Source organism: Onychomys torridus, chromosome 7 (assembly GCF_903995425.1).
Source record: "Onychomys torridus chromosome 7, mOncTor1.1, whole genome shotgun sequence".
In the NCBI taxonomy this organism is placed as follows: domain Eukaryota; kingdom Metazoa; phylum Chordata; class Mammalia; order Rodentia; family Cricetidae; genus Onychomys; species Onychomys torridus.
In genome coordinates this window covers 101,632,683-101,646,180 of record NC_050449.1, presented here as the reverse complement: position 1 = coordinate 101,646,180, position 13,498 = coordinate 101,632,683, and the positions used below count along the sequence as shown (strand labels likewise).

Below are 13,498 nucleotides of genomic sequence, written 5' to 3'. Positions count from 1 at the left end.
CAGGCTGGACTGGAACTCAGAGATCTGTCTGCTTCTGCCTCCCAAGTGCTGCCCACCTTTCATTAAAGACACTTTACTACCTACTTTAAAAGCAAGCAAACAAACAAGCAAGAAAACAAACGAGTTCTTTCTGATCATTTGCATGACTTCCCTCGTTTGTGGCACGGGACGTCTTTATTCCCAATAAAAGTCCAATCTGATAAAATTGCACCTCTTGATACCTGAGGAATTATCATAATTTCCAGAATTACCAACCTTTAATGTTTTTCCTTTGACCAGGTGTTACCGGCACCTTTGATCTTTCTTTAAATAACTGGCCTGTTTGCGACAATTAAATGTGATCATGGGAAGACCCAACTCATCAGAGACCTCAGGTGGAGCACACTGCGGGAAAGCTTTCTTCTGTCCAAACGCTTTCATTTCAATGTAACTTAAATCTCCTCCGCTTCCCCTAGTTATGAATGAATCGAACTAGTGAACTGTGCTCCGCAAGAGTGAGCCCTAGGGATAAGCAAAGTTTGGTAAGGTTCCTCTCTGGGTCAGGGCTCTGAGGCCCTGCTTGGGGGGTGCCGAAAGCGCACTGGGCGGACACGACATTCCCGATGGCTTCTTGGGTGCCCACTCAACGGGAGTGATCGTGTCATTCCAAAGCACTTTCCATGCTGTAGGTAAGCTGCTGCCGGGCTGAGACCCACCGGCAAGTTGGTGATTTCAGCTACTTCTCTCCCTCGGTGAAGACGGTTGGGGTGGTTTTTCCCCAGGAAGTGAAGAGCTATCTTTAGCGAGCTGCGGGCTGGGCGGCCCTGTGGGACTCACCGCCATTGCGGCCCTACAGAGAGGACCCAGGACCTCCCTCATCAGTGTCCTCCGGGGATTCCAGAGAGGGCCGCCAGCCTGAGCTCTTTCCGTCGTCTCTGCCTGCCACCATCAGCCCGAGGGTCACCTGAGAGATGGAGATCAGAATGGCCCAGAGTGTCTCTAAGGGGAGAGACCACCTCATCTGGGCCAGGGCGCTGCTCAGGCAGGAGAGCAGGGAACGAAATCCAAGCGCAGCTGGAATGCTCTGGAGACAACAGCTGCTTTTGGGATTCCGTTGCCCGCTGTCCAGCCGTTGGAGGAGGGCTCCTGCCCCAGGTCACTCGCCCTGGGGCCAAACCGGAACCCGCCCATCCCTTCCCAGTGGGCAGACAGGCAGGTGGTGGAATCCAGTCCAGTGAGAATGAGGCGCTCACCTGGGCCCCAGAACAATAGGAGAAGGTGGGGGCCTCCCCCGGGCCCAGGTCCCGATCCGGATTAGATCAGAAGGGCAGGATTAGCCCTGCGTCCAAGCAGCAGGAGCCACTGGTACGGCGACTGGGCGGGCTTCGGAATCCGCCGGGAGGGAAGCGATCCCGTGGGACCCGAGGGGAAGTAAACCCACGCGTCGACTTCTGGGACACCCCAAGGCTCGGGGCTCTTTGTCCGGTGACGCTGCCAGCTCACCAAGAGCCAGGGGCCAAACCGGCCCACACAGCAGCGGCAGGACAGCCTCCCGCAGCCAGAACGCTTTGCAACCGGCCCTGCAAGAACCCCACAGCCAAGCCCCGACGGTGTCGAGCATCCCACCCGTCCAGTCCGGCGGATGGAAAACGCGACAAAGTTCCCCTGAGACCAGGACAGAACCGGTGCGCAGAGATGCCCAAGCCGCGCGCTGCCAGCGACTCTCGTGCCACAAGGCCCTGGAGACGGGGAGGGAGACTCGGTGCGCGCACGCAGAGCGCGCCAGGAGGACGGAGCGATGCTGCAGGCGCTGGCCCCTTCGCGTCCGCTCCGGCTCGGCCCGGTCAGTCCCACCCGGACAGCTCCTCCAGCACGGCTCCGGCGTGCCCTTCCGCTGGCTCGAGCTGTCCGGAGACTTGGAGCCATTTTAAGGAGAAACCATCTGGCCACACCCCCTCGCGCTCCCGGGAAGCCAATCCACGCCCGGCCACGCCTCTCCCGGAGCGCCGCGCCGCCGCCAACGGTCGCACGGGTGACGGTTGGAGAGGGCAGCGGTTTCGAGACTAGCTAAGGAAACCTTAGCCGCCCGCCCCGCCCACGGGGCCCGGCTCTCCAAAGCCCGGGATTAGGGGCCTGGCGGCGGCGCCACACCTTGGCCAGGTGTTCCTAACAGGGCCAGGTGCGCAGCTGCCCCGCCCCGGTCCCCGGGAGCCCGGAATAATGGCTGAGAAGCCGGGGAACAGGCCCCAGCTGGGGCCGAACACAATGCCCCGCGGGCGCCCGTGCTAGCAGGCGCCCCTCCGCAGGGACCGGCGGCGGAGGCCTGCCTGGGGCGGGCTGGGCAACAGGTGCTGACACTAAGCCGCTGCGGCCGGCGTCTCCCCAGACAGATGTCGGCGCCCACTGCGCCCGGCCAGTTGCGCGGAGCCCTCCGGGACGCAGGGGGCGCTGTGGCCGCGCTGAGCCGGACGTCCTTGCGATCCCGTCGCCCCCTGGACCCTGTCCGCGGCGCCGTGCAGCCATGGCCACCGCTCTTGGCTTCCGCTGCCTGTGGCGGGCGCAGCCTGCGCGGCTCCTTGGGCGCGCGGATCCGCTGTGGTGAGCCCCCCGCCCCGTCCCTGCCCACCTGGCCCCAGACCTCGCCCCTGACTGTGGCTGTCCGCAGGAGGAGCCCGCGACGGGGCCACCGGCTGTCTCCCGCGGACGACGAGCTGTACCAGCGGACCCGCGTCTCGGTGCTGCAGAACGAGCTCCCTCAGGCCGTGTACATTGACAGCTACAGCAGCAGAGGCTTCACCGTGAGCGGAAACCGCGTGTTTGGCCCGTGCGCGCTGCTCCCACAGACGGTGGTCCAGTGGAATGTAAGCCCTGCCCTGGAGTGGAATCCATTCCCTCCCGGCAGATTTAGCTTCATTTTGTTGTCTCTGGTACCGCTGTGGGTAAAGACTGTAGATTTGACGTGTTGAATGGCCTCTGCCCCCGCACAGGTGGGTTCCCATCAGGACATCACTGAAGAGAGCTTCTCCCTTTTCTGGATGCTGGAGCCCAGGATAGGTATGGGGGCGTGGGTAGATTTGGGTCCTAAGGCTATCTCAGCCCCTCAACACTTGGCCCCCTCTCCCTTAGAGATCGTTGTGGTGGGCACTGGAAACAAGACTGAGCGGCTGCACTCGGAAGTGCTACAGTCCCTGAGGAAACGGGGCATCGCTGTGGAGGTGCAGGACACGGTAGGTCTTCAGACGTGGAAACCTGACTAGTTCAGGCCTACTTAGCCCAGGCATGCTAATTCCGATGTTTTCATTGCAGCCCAATGCCTGTGCCACTTTCAACTTCCTGTGTCACGAAGGTCGAGTGACAGGAGCCGCCCTCATTCCCCCTCCTGGAGAGACTATACTCACTTCTCTGGGTCATGCTGCAGAATGAAACACCAGGAACAGTCAAGGAGGGCACTGGCACCTTGCCGAATGCAGGGACTGCCATTGTCTTCCCATCCCTCTTGGCACTGTCAACCCTTGCCGTGCTTACTCAGGATAATAACTTAGACTTCTATGTGCAAGTATCAGTTGTGTTATTGGGTGTTGTTGCTGACTGGGGGTTTGGAAACTTAAGGGTTAATCGTCTTCAGACAATGTAGGATCCTCTGGCCCCTGAGAGGTTGGGAGGCAGTGTTCAACACTTGCTCATATGCAGATTCAAGGGACCCAACAGACTTTTTAAAAAGATTTATTATGTACACAGTGTTCTGCCTGCATGTAGCCCGCACACCAGATCTCATTACAGATGGTTGTGAGCCACCATGTGGGTGCTGGGAACTGAACTCAGGACCTCTGGAAGAGCAGCCAATGCTCTTAACCCCTGAGCCATCTCTCCAGCCCCCCTTTCCTGACTTCTTTAGAGCAAAAACTAACTTCCGGGTTCACACAGTATGTTTATTTCATGGCCCAGTGCTCTGCCAGAAAGGAAAGGGCTGTACTTTTAACACCTGTGACGGTGGGTGCAGAGTCCCATGTGCTTACTGAACTAAAGACCAGTTGTCACTTTTTTCCAAAACTTTTTATTGAAAAATTCAAGGCATATACTGGATCTCTTCAGAAAAGCCGCTTTTCATACCTGCAGACAGAGACCATCTGTGAGTTCAGGGCAGGAAGGAGGAGGCCTGAGGCTGGCAGAAGCTACCACTCAGGCATAGGGCTACTTACGAATGAAGGCTGTGGACACCACCTTCCACCTGAGCTGAGGATGTTCTCTTCTCAAATTTGAGTTCTCCAGAGTACATCATGGCTCTGTTGTAGAAAGGCAGGTATTAGATGCAGACCTTAGTAGATTAGTAGCTGGCCTTTGTACCACTCCCCTAGCTCACCGGACTTGGGTTAAACTCTTGGCACCAATGTCCTGACAGGAGTGCTGGATGCCAGCAATCAAGTAAGGGACGAACTTGTGGATGGACCCTTTGTCCTGCACAGCCCCGGAGACTCCCTGGGCCACCTTGATTTTGTCAGCTTCACTGTTGGAACAGGCAAAGAAATAGGCAAAGTTGCCACAGGGATGGGACTAAATGCAGGGTTTGGCAGAGTGACTTGTTTGCCTGTCCTACCTGAAATATCGGTTCTGGCTGCTGAGATGCTTGTCCATGGCATCAAGAGAACCCATACCACGGTACTTCTTTAGCCGGATCCCATCTGAGAAAAAGTACTCCCCAGGGGCCTCGGTAGTGGCAGCCAAGAGGGAGCCCATCATGACTGCAGACAGATAAGTAAACTAAGGCAGAATCTGAGCAGTACGGAAAAGGGGATTCCACCTGGCCTGGTGACTAGGCCTTACCTGTAGAAGCCCCAAGAGCCAAAGCTTTGGCAATATGACCCACATTTTGGATTCCTCCATCAGCAATAACAGGAACACCAAAGCGCCGAGCATACTCAGAAACCTTGTACACAGCTGTTGCTTGGGGCCGCCCACAGGCCAACACTGTTGAGAGATGGAGGAACAGATGGTTGTGTGATATTGGGATGGGATACAAGGGGCCATTCACAGGACCCAGGAGCTCTGAAAGACCTATACCAAGTCAATAGCTGATGAAGAGATGTGTCTGGTATGGCTGCTGTTCATCTGCCTTGAATAATACAAACAGCTGTGCTGGCTGCACCTGTGTGTGCACGTGCAGGTGTGCAGGGCTCAGGGCCCAATGCAGCCTCAGGCACATGCAGTTTATAGCAGCCGGGAAGCCCCGCCCAGCTGGTTTCAGACAGGGAAAGAATGATCGTGCAGTTAGTATCCAGATGAACCAAGTCAGGCCTAGCCCTTCCTGCATTGTGGGCAGTTCAGGCAAGATCAGGGCAATGGTAATCTAGAAGACAGAGCAGGCTCAAGAACTGGTTACTGAGCTATGCCAACTGCAAAGAATGAGGGCAGAGCAGGGCCTGCCTCAGGAAGGAGGTCCTGTTCTATGAGCACCCTAGAAAGGAGCTATAATCTCAAGCAGCCCCCAAACCATGGTCTGTACATCTGTCTGCCCTGCCCACCCAACAGCACCACAAACCCTGGGAGCTACAGCTACAGTCAACCAAGCAGCCGGGCAGTGGGCAGCTGGGCCGGGCCAGTGAGCCGGGCCAGACTTACTATAGCAGCCCGTGACAGTAGAGGGGCATTTGGGGCTGTGGGACTTTATGTCTGGTGGGATCTTGGGAGCCGCTAAATAAAACAAACAGACCAGAGTTTAGACAGGGCACAGCAGGTGCAAGGAGGCAGGCGAGGCAAGGAGTGGCAGGTGAGGGGTGACAAGAACTTGTCTTGCTTCCAGCCATGTCGCCCATCCAAGAGGCCTGTTTGGCCCTATAGTTGCCCATGTTGGAGGACTCAAGTGTAGTTCCCCTAAGAGCTACTGGCCCCAACCAAAGCCTATCTTTACCTTCCTGGGTAATGCAGATGGAACCACATCCCATGCCGACCCGCAGAGCGTCCACACCTGCATCTATGAGGTTCTTGGCTTGAGCAGCAGTGACTACTGCAGTGACAGAGAAGGGTAGTGAGGGTCCAGGTGCTGAGAAGGGTCAGAAGTCCTCACCCACCAGTGCGGCTCCTCTTACCATTGCCTCCAATGACTTGAAGATTGGGGTATTTCTCTTTGATGTATTTGATCATATTGATTTGGAAAATGGAGTTTCCCTGGGAAGAATCCTAGGACAGGAAGACGTTCTATAGTATGATATGGCAATCACCCCTTCAGATCCACCCAACTTATGTTGTGGCTTACCAAAACCACTACATCCACACCAGCAAGGGCCAGTAAATCCAGCCTATACTTGTCATCCTCATGAGTGCCAATGGCCGCCCCACATAGCAGCTGCTTTTTAGCATCTTTGGAAGCCAGTGGGTAATCACGATTTTTCTTCAGGTCTGTCCTGGCAATGATGGCGACTAGCTCATCATCTTCATTCACAATGGGCAACTTTCCTGAACACAAGACAGGACATGAATGATGACCCTGAGTATTTCTGTGCCCCTTCCCACCTTCAGGACTCACCCTTTTTACTGCGCTGCAGAATTTCATTTGCCTCCTTTAGAGTGACACCTGCAGGGGCCACCACCAAATCTTCCCTCTTTGTCATGATCTAGACGAATCATGAGGACAGACAAGTCAGACAAGGACCCTCCCTCATCACATCCAGGCCCCCAACTGTCCCTCCTGAAAGGTCCTCAGTAGTCGCTATACCACTGAAATGAGTGATACTTGAGTAAGAACGCAGTACAGGGAGCAGCCTCTCATAGAGAAGGAAAATCCACACAGGAGCAAAGAGAACCAGAAAGGCCCTTAAGAACTGCCCCCACCTTAAGCATGGAAAAAATGAAGCGTGAATGCTCGCAGACACTCTATCACCAGAGTCCTGCAGGGAGAAGGGATGCAGAAACCAACCCCAGGAAGTAAGAAACATGGCTGGGCGTTTTTGTGGCCAGTAATTCACACAGGTAAAAGAAAACAGCCTTTCTTCAGCCTGGGTTGTTACACCTTGGTTGTTCCCTGCTATAGGGACCTACCTCTTCCAAGAAACGGTCATGCTCTTCCTCCTTGAGAAAATCAATGTCCCTTGAGGAGATGATGCCCACCAATCGACTCCCCATCCGGCCTGTATCTGTGATGGGGATACCACAGAAGCCATGCCTGGCTTTGGCCTCAAAAACATCCCGCACACGATCCTTGGGGCTAAGTACCACAGGATCAGTGATGAATCCCTGTTCGTATTTCTGGAAGAGTTATGGTGAGAAGATCATTGCAGCTTTGCAGTCACTTTCATCAGCTTCCTGGTCTAAAGCATAAGGTCCATGCCTAACTGTCCTGTACGGCAGTGCCACAGAACCAAATCAACCCCTCTAATAAGGACATGGGTAGGATGGAAACACTGTGCACTATCCTATGAAATGGGGTCTTGGGTCTTTCTCCTCAGTAACTCAACCCCACAGTGGGAAGAAAGGACCCGTAGTAGAACAAACCCTCCACTCCCACCCCACTCCACCTCTGTAATTCCCAGGAGATCCTGGCCACGATCCTTGCCCTTCTGACCTTCACTTTCCGAACTTCATTGGCCTGGAATTCAGGTGTACAGTTGTGGTGGATGAAACCAATACCTCCTGTAAGCTACAAGATGAACACACGTCAGTAAGTGATGAGTTAGAGCACAATATTTGGCGGAGATGGCACCCTGCCTTGTCCTCCCATAACCCTCTAGGCTCACCGCCATTGCAATGGCCATTCCAGCCTCTGTGACAGTGTCCATAGGTGATGAAACCAATGGGGTCTTCAGTGTTATCTTCTTAGTTAGAGCGGAGGTCAAATCCTGAGGAGATAAAGTACTAAAGGAAAACACAGCTTATTCCTCAAGGTCCATAAAATGGCCCTGGGTGACCTGCATGCTCACCAGAAAGACCATTCCAGACTCCACCCAACTCCCTAAACCCCATTCTGGTGTAGCTCACATTAACAAATAGTAGCACCAGCTGGGTGTAATAATGCACACCTTTAATCCCAGCACTCAGGAGGCAGAGGTAGATAGATCTCTGAGTTTGAGGCTAACCTGATCTACAAAGAGAGTTCTAGGACAGTCAGGCTACACAGAGAAACCCTGTTTCAAAAAACCAAAACCAAAACCAACCAACCAACCGCCCCTTCCTCCTTCCTAGACGTTCACAACCCAATTCCTAGAATGGGCATAGTGGCACGTGCCTACTGTAATCTTAGCACTCACTCAGAAGCCAGAAGCAAGAGGGCTGATACTAGTTTGGGGTCAGCCTGGTCAACAACTAGTTCCAGATCAGCTACAAAGTTATACAGGGACACAATCTCAAAGACAAAATAGAAAAACCTAGTCCCTTATACTCACCACTTGGTCCGCAGTGAAGTCGATATACCCAGGAAGAATGAGAAAATCGCTGTAGGAGGGAATTAGGCAGGACTCTCAGGCTTATAAAAGGAGACCCCGACTCCATATATCATCCCATAAAGCTCTGAGCAGGGAGCTGTACCGAGCCCGTGTGCCACAGGCAAGATGGCATTGGGTGGATTAGAGACAGGGGAGTCGTCTGCCACCGAACTAGCTGTCATTAGTGCTCCTGCACACTGACAATTCCATGCGTCCAGAGAACAGTCTCGAGATTCAAGTACTACGTATTGTTGAAACGACCCTTTCCACCCCAGCCCTGTCTCCACATCTGCCCAAGTTACTCTGCGGAGATAAGTAATTCCCGGAACCTGTTCCCCATGGCCGCTCCCAGGAGAGCTTCCATGAAGCCCTCATCCGGCCCCCTCGCCTCCCCCAGGTGGTTGCCCTAGACCCGCCCGCACTTGTAGGTGAGGCCATCCCCGCAGTTGAAGAGCTGCTGTGCGGTGAGTCCGTCGTCTGGCACGTAAGACGTGCCTCCGCTAATCAGGTAGTCCGCCATGACCAACGAGGAGCACGGACGCGCCTCCGAGGACCGCGCCGCAGAGGCCTCTGCCGTCCGGACCGCGCCAATATAAACCAGGCGATTTCGTCACTACGCCGCGTGCGTCGCTGACGTCAGAGCGTACGGGGGTGGGTATTTGTGCAACGCCCCATAAGGAGGCGTAGTTAGCTGGGAGGGATGAACGCATGCTCATTGCAGTCATAGGCCCGCCTGCCGCAGGGCTGTTTCCTGTCCCATCCCTACCAGCGTCCCGCCCCTCGCAACGCCCCGCCCCCTCAGGCTCTTGGCCCATTAAGTTTTGTTTCCACTTTCGCGAAAATCTCCTCCCCCAAATAAAGACACATTGTCCACTGCAGTGTTGAAAAGACGTGCTTGTCATTCTTAATAAACAACTAGAATAAGAATACATAAGAGAAAGAGTGGTATCTTTATATGATACACAAGTGTATGTTACAAGAATTCCATCAGGCACAGGAGCCTCAGTTTTAAGGCCTCAACGTTAGGCCAAAAAAAAAAAAAAATCAAAAAAACAAAAGGCATGGTAAAGTTTTTAACATCTATGTCACTTGTCATAAAGGAGGGTGTAATAGAAATTGTCTTTAATAAAATCATAATTGAAGTTCCCCTCATTTTTCTTTCATTAAGATGCTAAGTTTATGTCTGAGCACGAAGAAAAAATTGTAGCTCCATGTAGTCAGTCAAGCCTGGCAGGCCGAAGCGAAGGTCATGTGGTGGAGATTCCCAGGAGGGTTGATCCATCAGCAGCTCCATCTTCATTGAGGAAGGGAAGGGCCCATATTTGTCCCGTAACAGTCCAAGCCCCCTTCCCCATACCCCAGACAAGAGAAAGAGAAAGAAAAAGCCAGCCACTTCCTAGGACATCTGGCTCTCAGAAAAGCCCCATGAACCAAGGGGTCTGCCCAGGCCCATGAAGATGAAAAGGGGCAATGCTGTCTTTTACATTTTTAACAGAAGTAGCCTGAAAAGAATTGTAACTACATTAAAAAAAAAAGAAAAGAAAAGAAAAGAAAAAGGAAGAAAAAAGAAAAAATGGAGGCCTCTTCTTTAGTGTAAAAGTCTTTGTCTGGTTTTTCCTGGAATTTTTTTTTTCCTACTGTGGCTGAGGCACCTCAGTGCATGGTGGTTGCGCTGGCCACAGCAATGGCTTCTTGAATTTCTCGTATAACCAGGATACGGGTCAGCATCTGTCCCATCTGTTCTCTGCTGATAGGCTGGACTGAGTACCAAATTGGGCTGTTGGGAGCCACCACTGGCTCAGGTGTCAGGTAAAAGGTGTCATTTCGGCCTTTCACACTCTGGGGGCTGAAGAATATTCCAGTAAAAGATGGATAATAGCATAATTTTAACACTTCCAGCTTGATCCTCCAAAGTATGCATTATATGAAAAGCTCTTGAGGCAGCGGATCTGAAGGTGTAACACAGCTACAGAGTTCCACGGACTCTAGACACCATGCCAGCAACTCAACTGGAGCCACTGGAGATGCCAGTGACAGCTGCCTCTCTCTTGGCCGCTATTATAAACATGCTGTGATCAATCATTGTCCTTGCCTAGTGTCCCTCAGAATGTGCCCCACAAGATACTAACATTTAATCTACGTAACAACTGCAGCAGACCTCACCACCTACAAGATCTAGCTCCAGCTGTCTAATCACACTGTTCTCTGCTCCACCAGTAAGTGTACACTGGCCCCCTTCCTCTGTAGTCTCTATAGTGCTGCGCCTCTTCAGCACTTTGCACACTCCACTTCACAAGCACTCATCCAGTCATCCCAAGTGCAATGAAGGGCTATGTGTGCCCGGTCTATATTAGGTACAGACGTAAAGAAGTAAGCAATTAGTAGATAGTTCCTAATAAAGATGCACAAATATGCAAGAACTGGTAGCAGTTGAATGCTACAGAGGAACTAGTCGAGGCAAAGACAGGCGATCTGGAAACGATTCCTTGGAGGAGCTGTGTCCAGTGGAGAAGGGAAAGCTTAATGCCCTTAGATGCACAGAATGGTTATGGGCCAGAAGCAGCAGGCATGAACAAGCAATGAGGGTGCACTAGAGATTTGATCTTCAAATAAGGGTGATTTGTAGAATAATGAAAAACAAGTGAGGGTTTAATCTAATAGAAAGACCATTAACCACAAAGGCTCTTTGACATTAATATGAAGGATATACCAAACTGTGATGGCAGTAACAAGTCTCAGGCAGAATGGTACAGGACCATGTTCATTATATGATTAAAAAAATAGGCTTTGAACTTTTATACCTCCTCTATGACCAGTCAATGTTCATAGAGCCTGTCCTGGTGGTACACACATCTAATCCCAGCAATCTTAGGTCAAAGGCAAACAGATCTCTTGTAAGTGGTAGACCAGACTGGCTGACTGAATTCCAGGCTACATAGAGGGACCCTGTCTCCAAAAGGGTAGCTGTCAAGAGTTCAGTATTGTGTATATCACACATTTTGTCAGAGCAAACAAAAGTTATTTCTTTGGCCGGGTATGGTGGCACACACCATTACTCCCAGCACTCAAGAGGCCAAGGCAGGTAGATTCTATTGAGGTCAAGTTTAAGGCCTATCTAGTCTAAGTGAGTTCCAGGACAGCCTGGTTTACAAAGAGACCCTGTTTAAAAAAAAAAAAAAAAAAAAAAAAAAATCCAAACAAAAAGTTATTTCTTTAGTAGTACTGGGGTTCAATTCAGGGCACAATGGACAAGCACTCTAACCCTGGGCAACCCGAGTCCCACTTTCCTTTCAGTATCTGTGTGCATGCTTATTTTGTATGTGCATCTTGTCATAGGGAGGCACTTTGCAGTTTCGATCTGAGAGCAAATCATTTCCAAAAGCCAAATATAAAGTCAGATTTAGTGGTGTACACCTGTAATTCCAGTGCTTGGAAGGTAGGTGAGTGAATTCGGAATTCAAGCCCATCCTATCACCAACACACAAACACACACATTCACTTGTATGGTTAAGTATAGAAGGCCTCCTCACCATTTGAAGAGGTAGAAATCGTATAGCTTGATGGGACACCTCAATGGATTCTCTGGATTCTCTGTCTGTTCTGCATACATGTCATCTGTAACTATTAAATAAACACGAGTTTAATACCCAGGACTCAACAGGAAGGAAGAGAAAACCGATTCCTTCCAAGTTGTGCTTTGACCACTTGGAAGGTGGCACGTGTGCAAAGACATGCATGTGTGTGGGTGTAAACACACACACATAACTAAAAACAATCGCATACAGGACAGACCTGGCACTAGTGTGTGTAAGCCTAGATTAGTAGCTTTAAGCATTCAACCACCCCAACAAGGAAAAACTGGGTAAAAAGGAAAGGGAGGAGGCATGGGACTGACCAGGAGGAAACAAGCTTTGTTCTCTAGGGCATCCCTGACTCTATGAGAAATGTTTGGAGTTCCTGGTCAAGGAGAAGGAGGCAGACAATTCTATCCAGACTTCAACTTTAGATACACCCCCAGAAAGACAAAGGCAGGCAAGAGAAGCAGCACTGGTTGCTATCGTTCCTGTTTCCTTTCACTACCTTTCTGGCCAGTCTGGTGGATCCCAAGGGCCTTCAGATAACGGATACTCGTGCTTTTATCCTTAGGATTCGAGGGGTTCTTCTTTGTCTGTCGAAGGACCTTGGAGAAAGCCAGCTTCATGTGCTGATCTACTGTCTTCAACAGGAAGTACCTGGACCACAAGCGCAAACAAGGCAAAAAGAGGGATTCCAGGAGGATACAATAACTTACCTTTAGCCCATCGCTGACTCAGATAAACCATTCCCCACTCCCAGGATCTGGGCAGGGCCATGTCTAAACACATTGTCCAGAGAAAGAGCAATGTTAAAATGGATTCAAAGGGTCTGGCAAGGTTTTTGCACCTTACCATTCACTATACAAAAAAGAAACCAAATGGAACCCAATTAGCTCACAATTTCTGAAATGTACCAGAGGAATACAGAACTTCCTCCTGGTGTTTCAACTCTCTGCACTGGTTAGATAACAGTAGGATCTAAGCATGTAGCTTCCAGAACACTTACTTGGTGTTAAAGAACATGAGGGTGGTCAGCAGTGTGGAAGGGGAATGTGCCCCAAGCTGCTTGCATTCCCACAGCATCTCTTCGGTCACGTGGCTGGGCAGAACATAGCCTAGGTAGAACAGAGCACCACTGCAACAACTGGATGACAGAGGTCCGTCCACCAACACTAGGACCAGAAGTGACAAGGACTACACAGAAACACAGTCTTATTTCCCCAGACAGGGTTGCTTTGGGTAGCTTCCAGAGCCTGTCCTGGAACTCACTTTGTAGACCAGGGTGGCCTTGAACTCAGCTTCTGTGCTGGGATTAAAAGTGAGCGCCACCACCGCCCAGAAAGGAACAGTCTTAACGGGAAATATCCCTAGGATGTGGTTAAATAATCCAGAGCTAGTTAAAGCAAAGACCCTTGGGTCACAATCAAATTTGCGGGTAGGAACTGATAATGACTACTTGTTTTTCATTAAGTTTCAAGGTGGTACCACTGATGCCTGCTCTGAAGAACCAGACTTCTGTGGAGAAAAACAGGT

At 51.4% G+C, this 13,498-nt stretch overlaps 4 protein-coding genes across 8 annotated transcripts in view; 1 reads left to right on the top strand and 3 right to left on the bottom strand.

Moving 5' to 3' along the window:
- Nucleotides 1-10: 10 nt before the first annotated feature.
- LOC118587195 lies at nucleotides 11-1,940 on the bottom strand. Its single transcript, XM_036192954.1, has 2 exons — nucleotides 1,233-1,940; nucleotides 11-943 (listed from the first exon to the last, which is right to left on the bottom strand). The coding sequence occupies exon 1, from the start codon at nucleotides 1,903-1,905 to the stop codon at nucleotides 1,294-1,296; it is 612 nt and encodes a 203-aa protein (XP_036048847.1). The 5' UTR covers nucleotides 1,906-1,940; the 3' UTR covers nucleotides 11-943; nucleotides 1,233-1,293.
- Nucleotides 1,941-1,983: 43 nt separating this feature from the next.
- Nucleotides 1,984-3,538, top strand: Ndufaf3 (NADH:ubiquinone oxidoreductase complex assembly factor 3). The gene is made up of 5 exons (XM_036192955.1): nucleotides 1,984-2,577; nucleotides 2,645-2,840; nucleotides 2,967-3,033; nucleotides 3,106-3,206; nucleotides 3,286-3,538. Exons 1-5 carry the CDS (start codon nucleotides 2,501-2,503, stop codon nucleotides 3,400-3,402), a joined length of 558 nt encoding a protein of 185 aa, XP_036048848.1. The 5' UTR covers nucleotides 1,984-2,500; the 3' UTR covers nucleotides 3,403-3,538.
- Nucleotides 3,539-4,013: 475 nt separating this feature from the next.
- Nucleotides 4,014-9,004, bottom strand: Impdh2 (inosine monophosphate dehydrogenase 2). 2 transcript variants are annotated; one of them, XM_036194165.1, is made up of 15 exons: nucleotides 8,813-9,004; nucleotides 8,352-8,400; nucleotides 7,707-7,808; nucleotides 7,535-7,609; nucleotides 7,012-7,218; nucleotides 6,500-6,587; nucleotides 6,230-6,429; nucleotides 6,063-6,153; nucleotides 5,885-5,980; nucleotides 5,596-5,667; nucleotides 4,801-4,944; nucleotides 4,574-4,718; nucleotides 4,340-4,483; nucleotides 4,179-4,262; nucleotides 4,014-4,089 (listed from the first exon to the last, which is right to left on the bottom strand). In XM_036194165.1, exons 1-15 carry the CDS (start codon nucleotides 8,908-8,910, stop codon nucleotides 4,068-4,070), a joined length of 1,617 nt encoding a protein of 538 aa, XP_036050058.1. In that variant the 5' UTR covers nucleotides 8,911-9,004; the 3' UTR covers nucleotides 4,014-4,067. The 2 variants fall into 2 exon arrangements, with proteins under 2 accessions (XP_036050058.1, XP_036050060.1); XM_036194167.1 differs by lacking the exon at nucleotides 5,596-5,667 and having other exon boundaries at nucleotides 8,813-9,003.
- Nucleotides 9,005-9,269: 265 nt separating this feature from the next.
- Nucleotides 9,270-13,498, bottom strand: part of Qrich1 (glutamine rich 1) — a 40,065-nt gene continuing 35,836 nt past the window's right edge. For all 4 annotated transcript variants that reach the window (XM_036193133.1, XM_036193134.1, XM_036193132.1 and 1 more), the window contains 4 exons: nucleotides 12,972-13,080; nucleotides 12,471-12,622; nucleotides 11,921-12,011; nucleotides 9,270-10,236 (listed from right to left, as the gene is read on the bottom strand). In XM_036193133.1, coding sequence (XP_036049026.1) covers nucleotides 10,044-10,236; nucleotides 11,921-12,011; nucleotides 12,471-12,622; nucleotides 12,972-13,080 — 545 coding nt within the window. In that variant the 3' untranslated portion in view covers nucleotides 9,270-10,043. The remainder of the gene's footprint in view (nucleotides 10,237-11,920; nucleotides 12,012-12,470; nucleotides 12,623-12,971; nucleotides 13,081-13,498) is intronic.

Bases quoted from the DNA above. Each gene is read 5' to 3' on its own strand.
- LOC118587195 (XM_036192954.1), bottom strand. From the start codon at position 1,905: ATGGCTCCAAGTCTCCGGACAGCTCGAGCCAGCGGAAGGGCACGCCGG.
- Ndufaf3 (XM_036192955.1), top strand. From the start codon at position 2,501: ATGGCCACCGCTCTTGGCTTCCGCTGCCTGTGGCGGGCGCAGCCTGCG. The intron at 2,578-2,644 runs GTGAGCCCCCCG...GGCTGTCCGCAG, and splicing joins GGGCGCGCGGATCCGCTGTG to GAGGAGCCCGCGACGGGGCC. The intron at 3,034-3,105 runs GTATGGGGGCGT...CCTCTCCCTTAG, and splicing joins GATGCTGGAGCCCAGGATAG to AGATCGTTGTGGTGGGCACT.
- Impdh2 (XM_036194165.1), bottom strand. From the start codon at position 8,910: ATGGCGGACTACCTGATTAGCGGAGGCACGTCTTACGTGCCAGACGAC. The intron at 7,809-8,351 runs GTGAGTATAAGG...TTATCTCCTCAG, and splicing joins ACTTCACTGCGGACCAAGTG to GATTTGACCTCCGCTCTAAC. The intron at 4,263-4,339 runs GTGAGCTAGGGG...TTTCTACAACAG, and splicing joins AAGAGTTTAACCCAAGTCCG to AGCCATGATGTACTCTGGAG.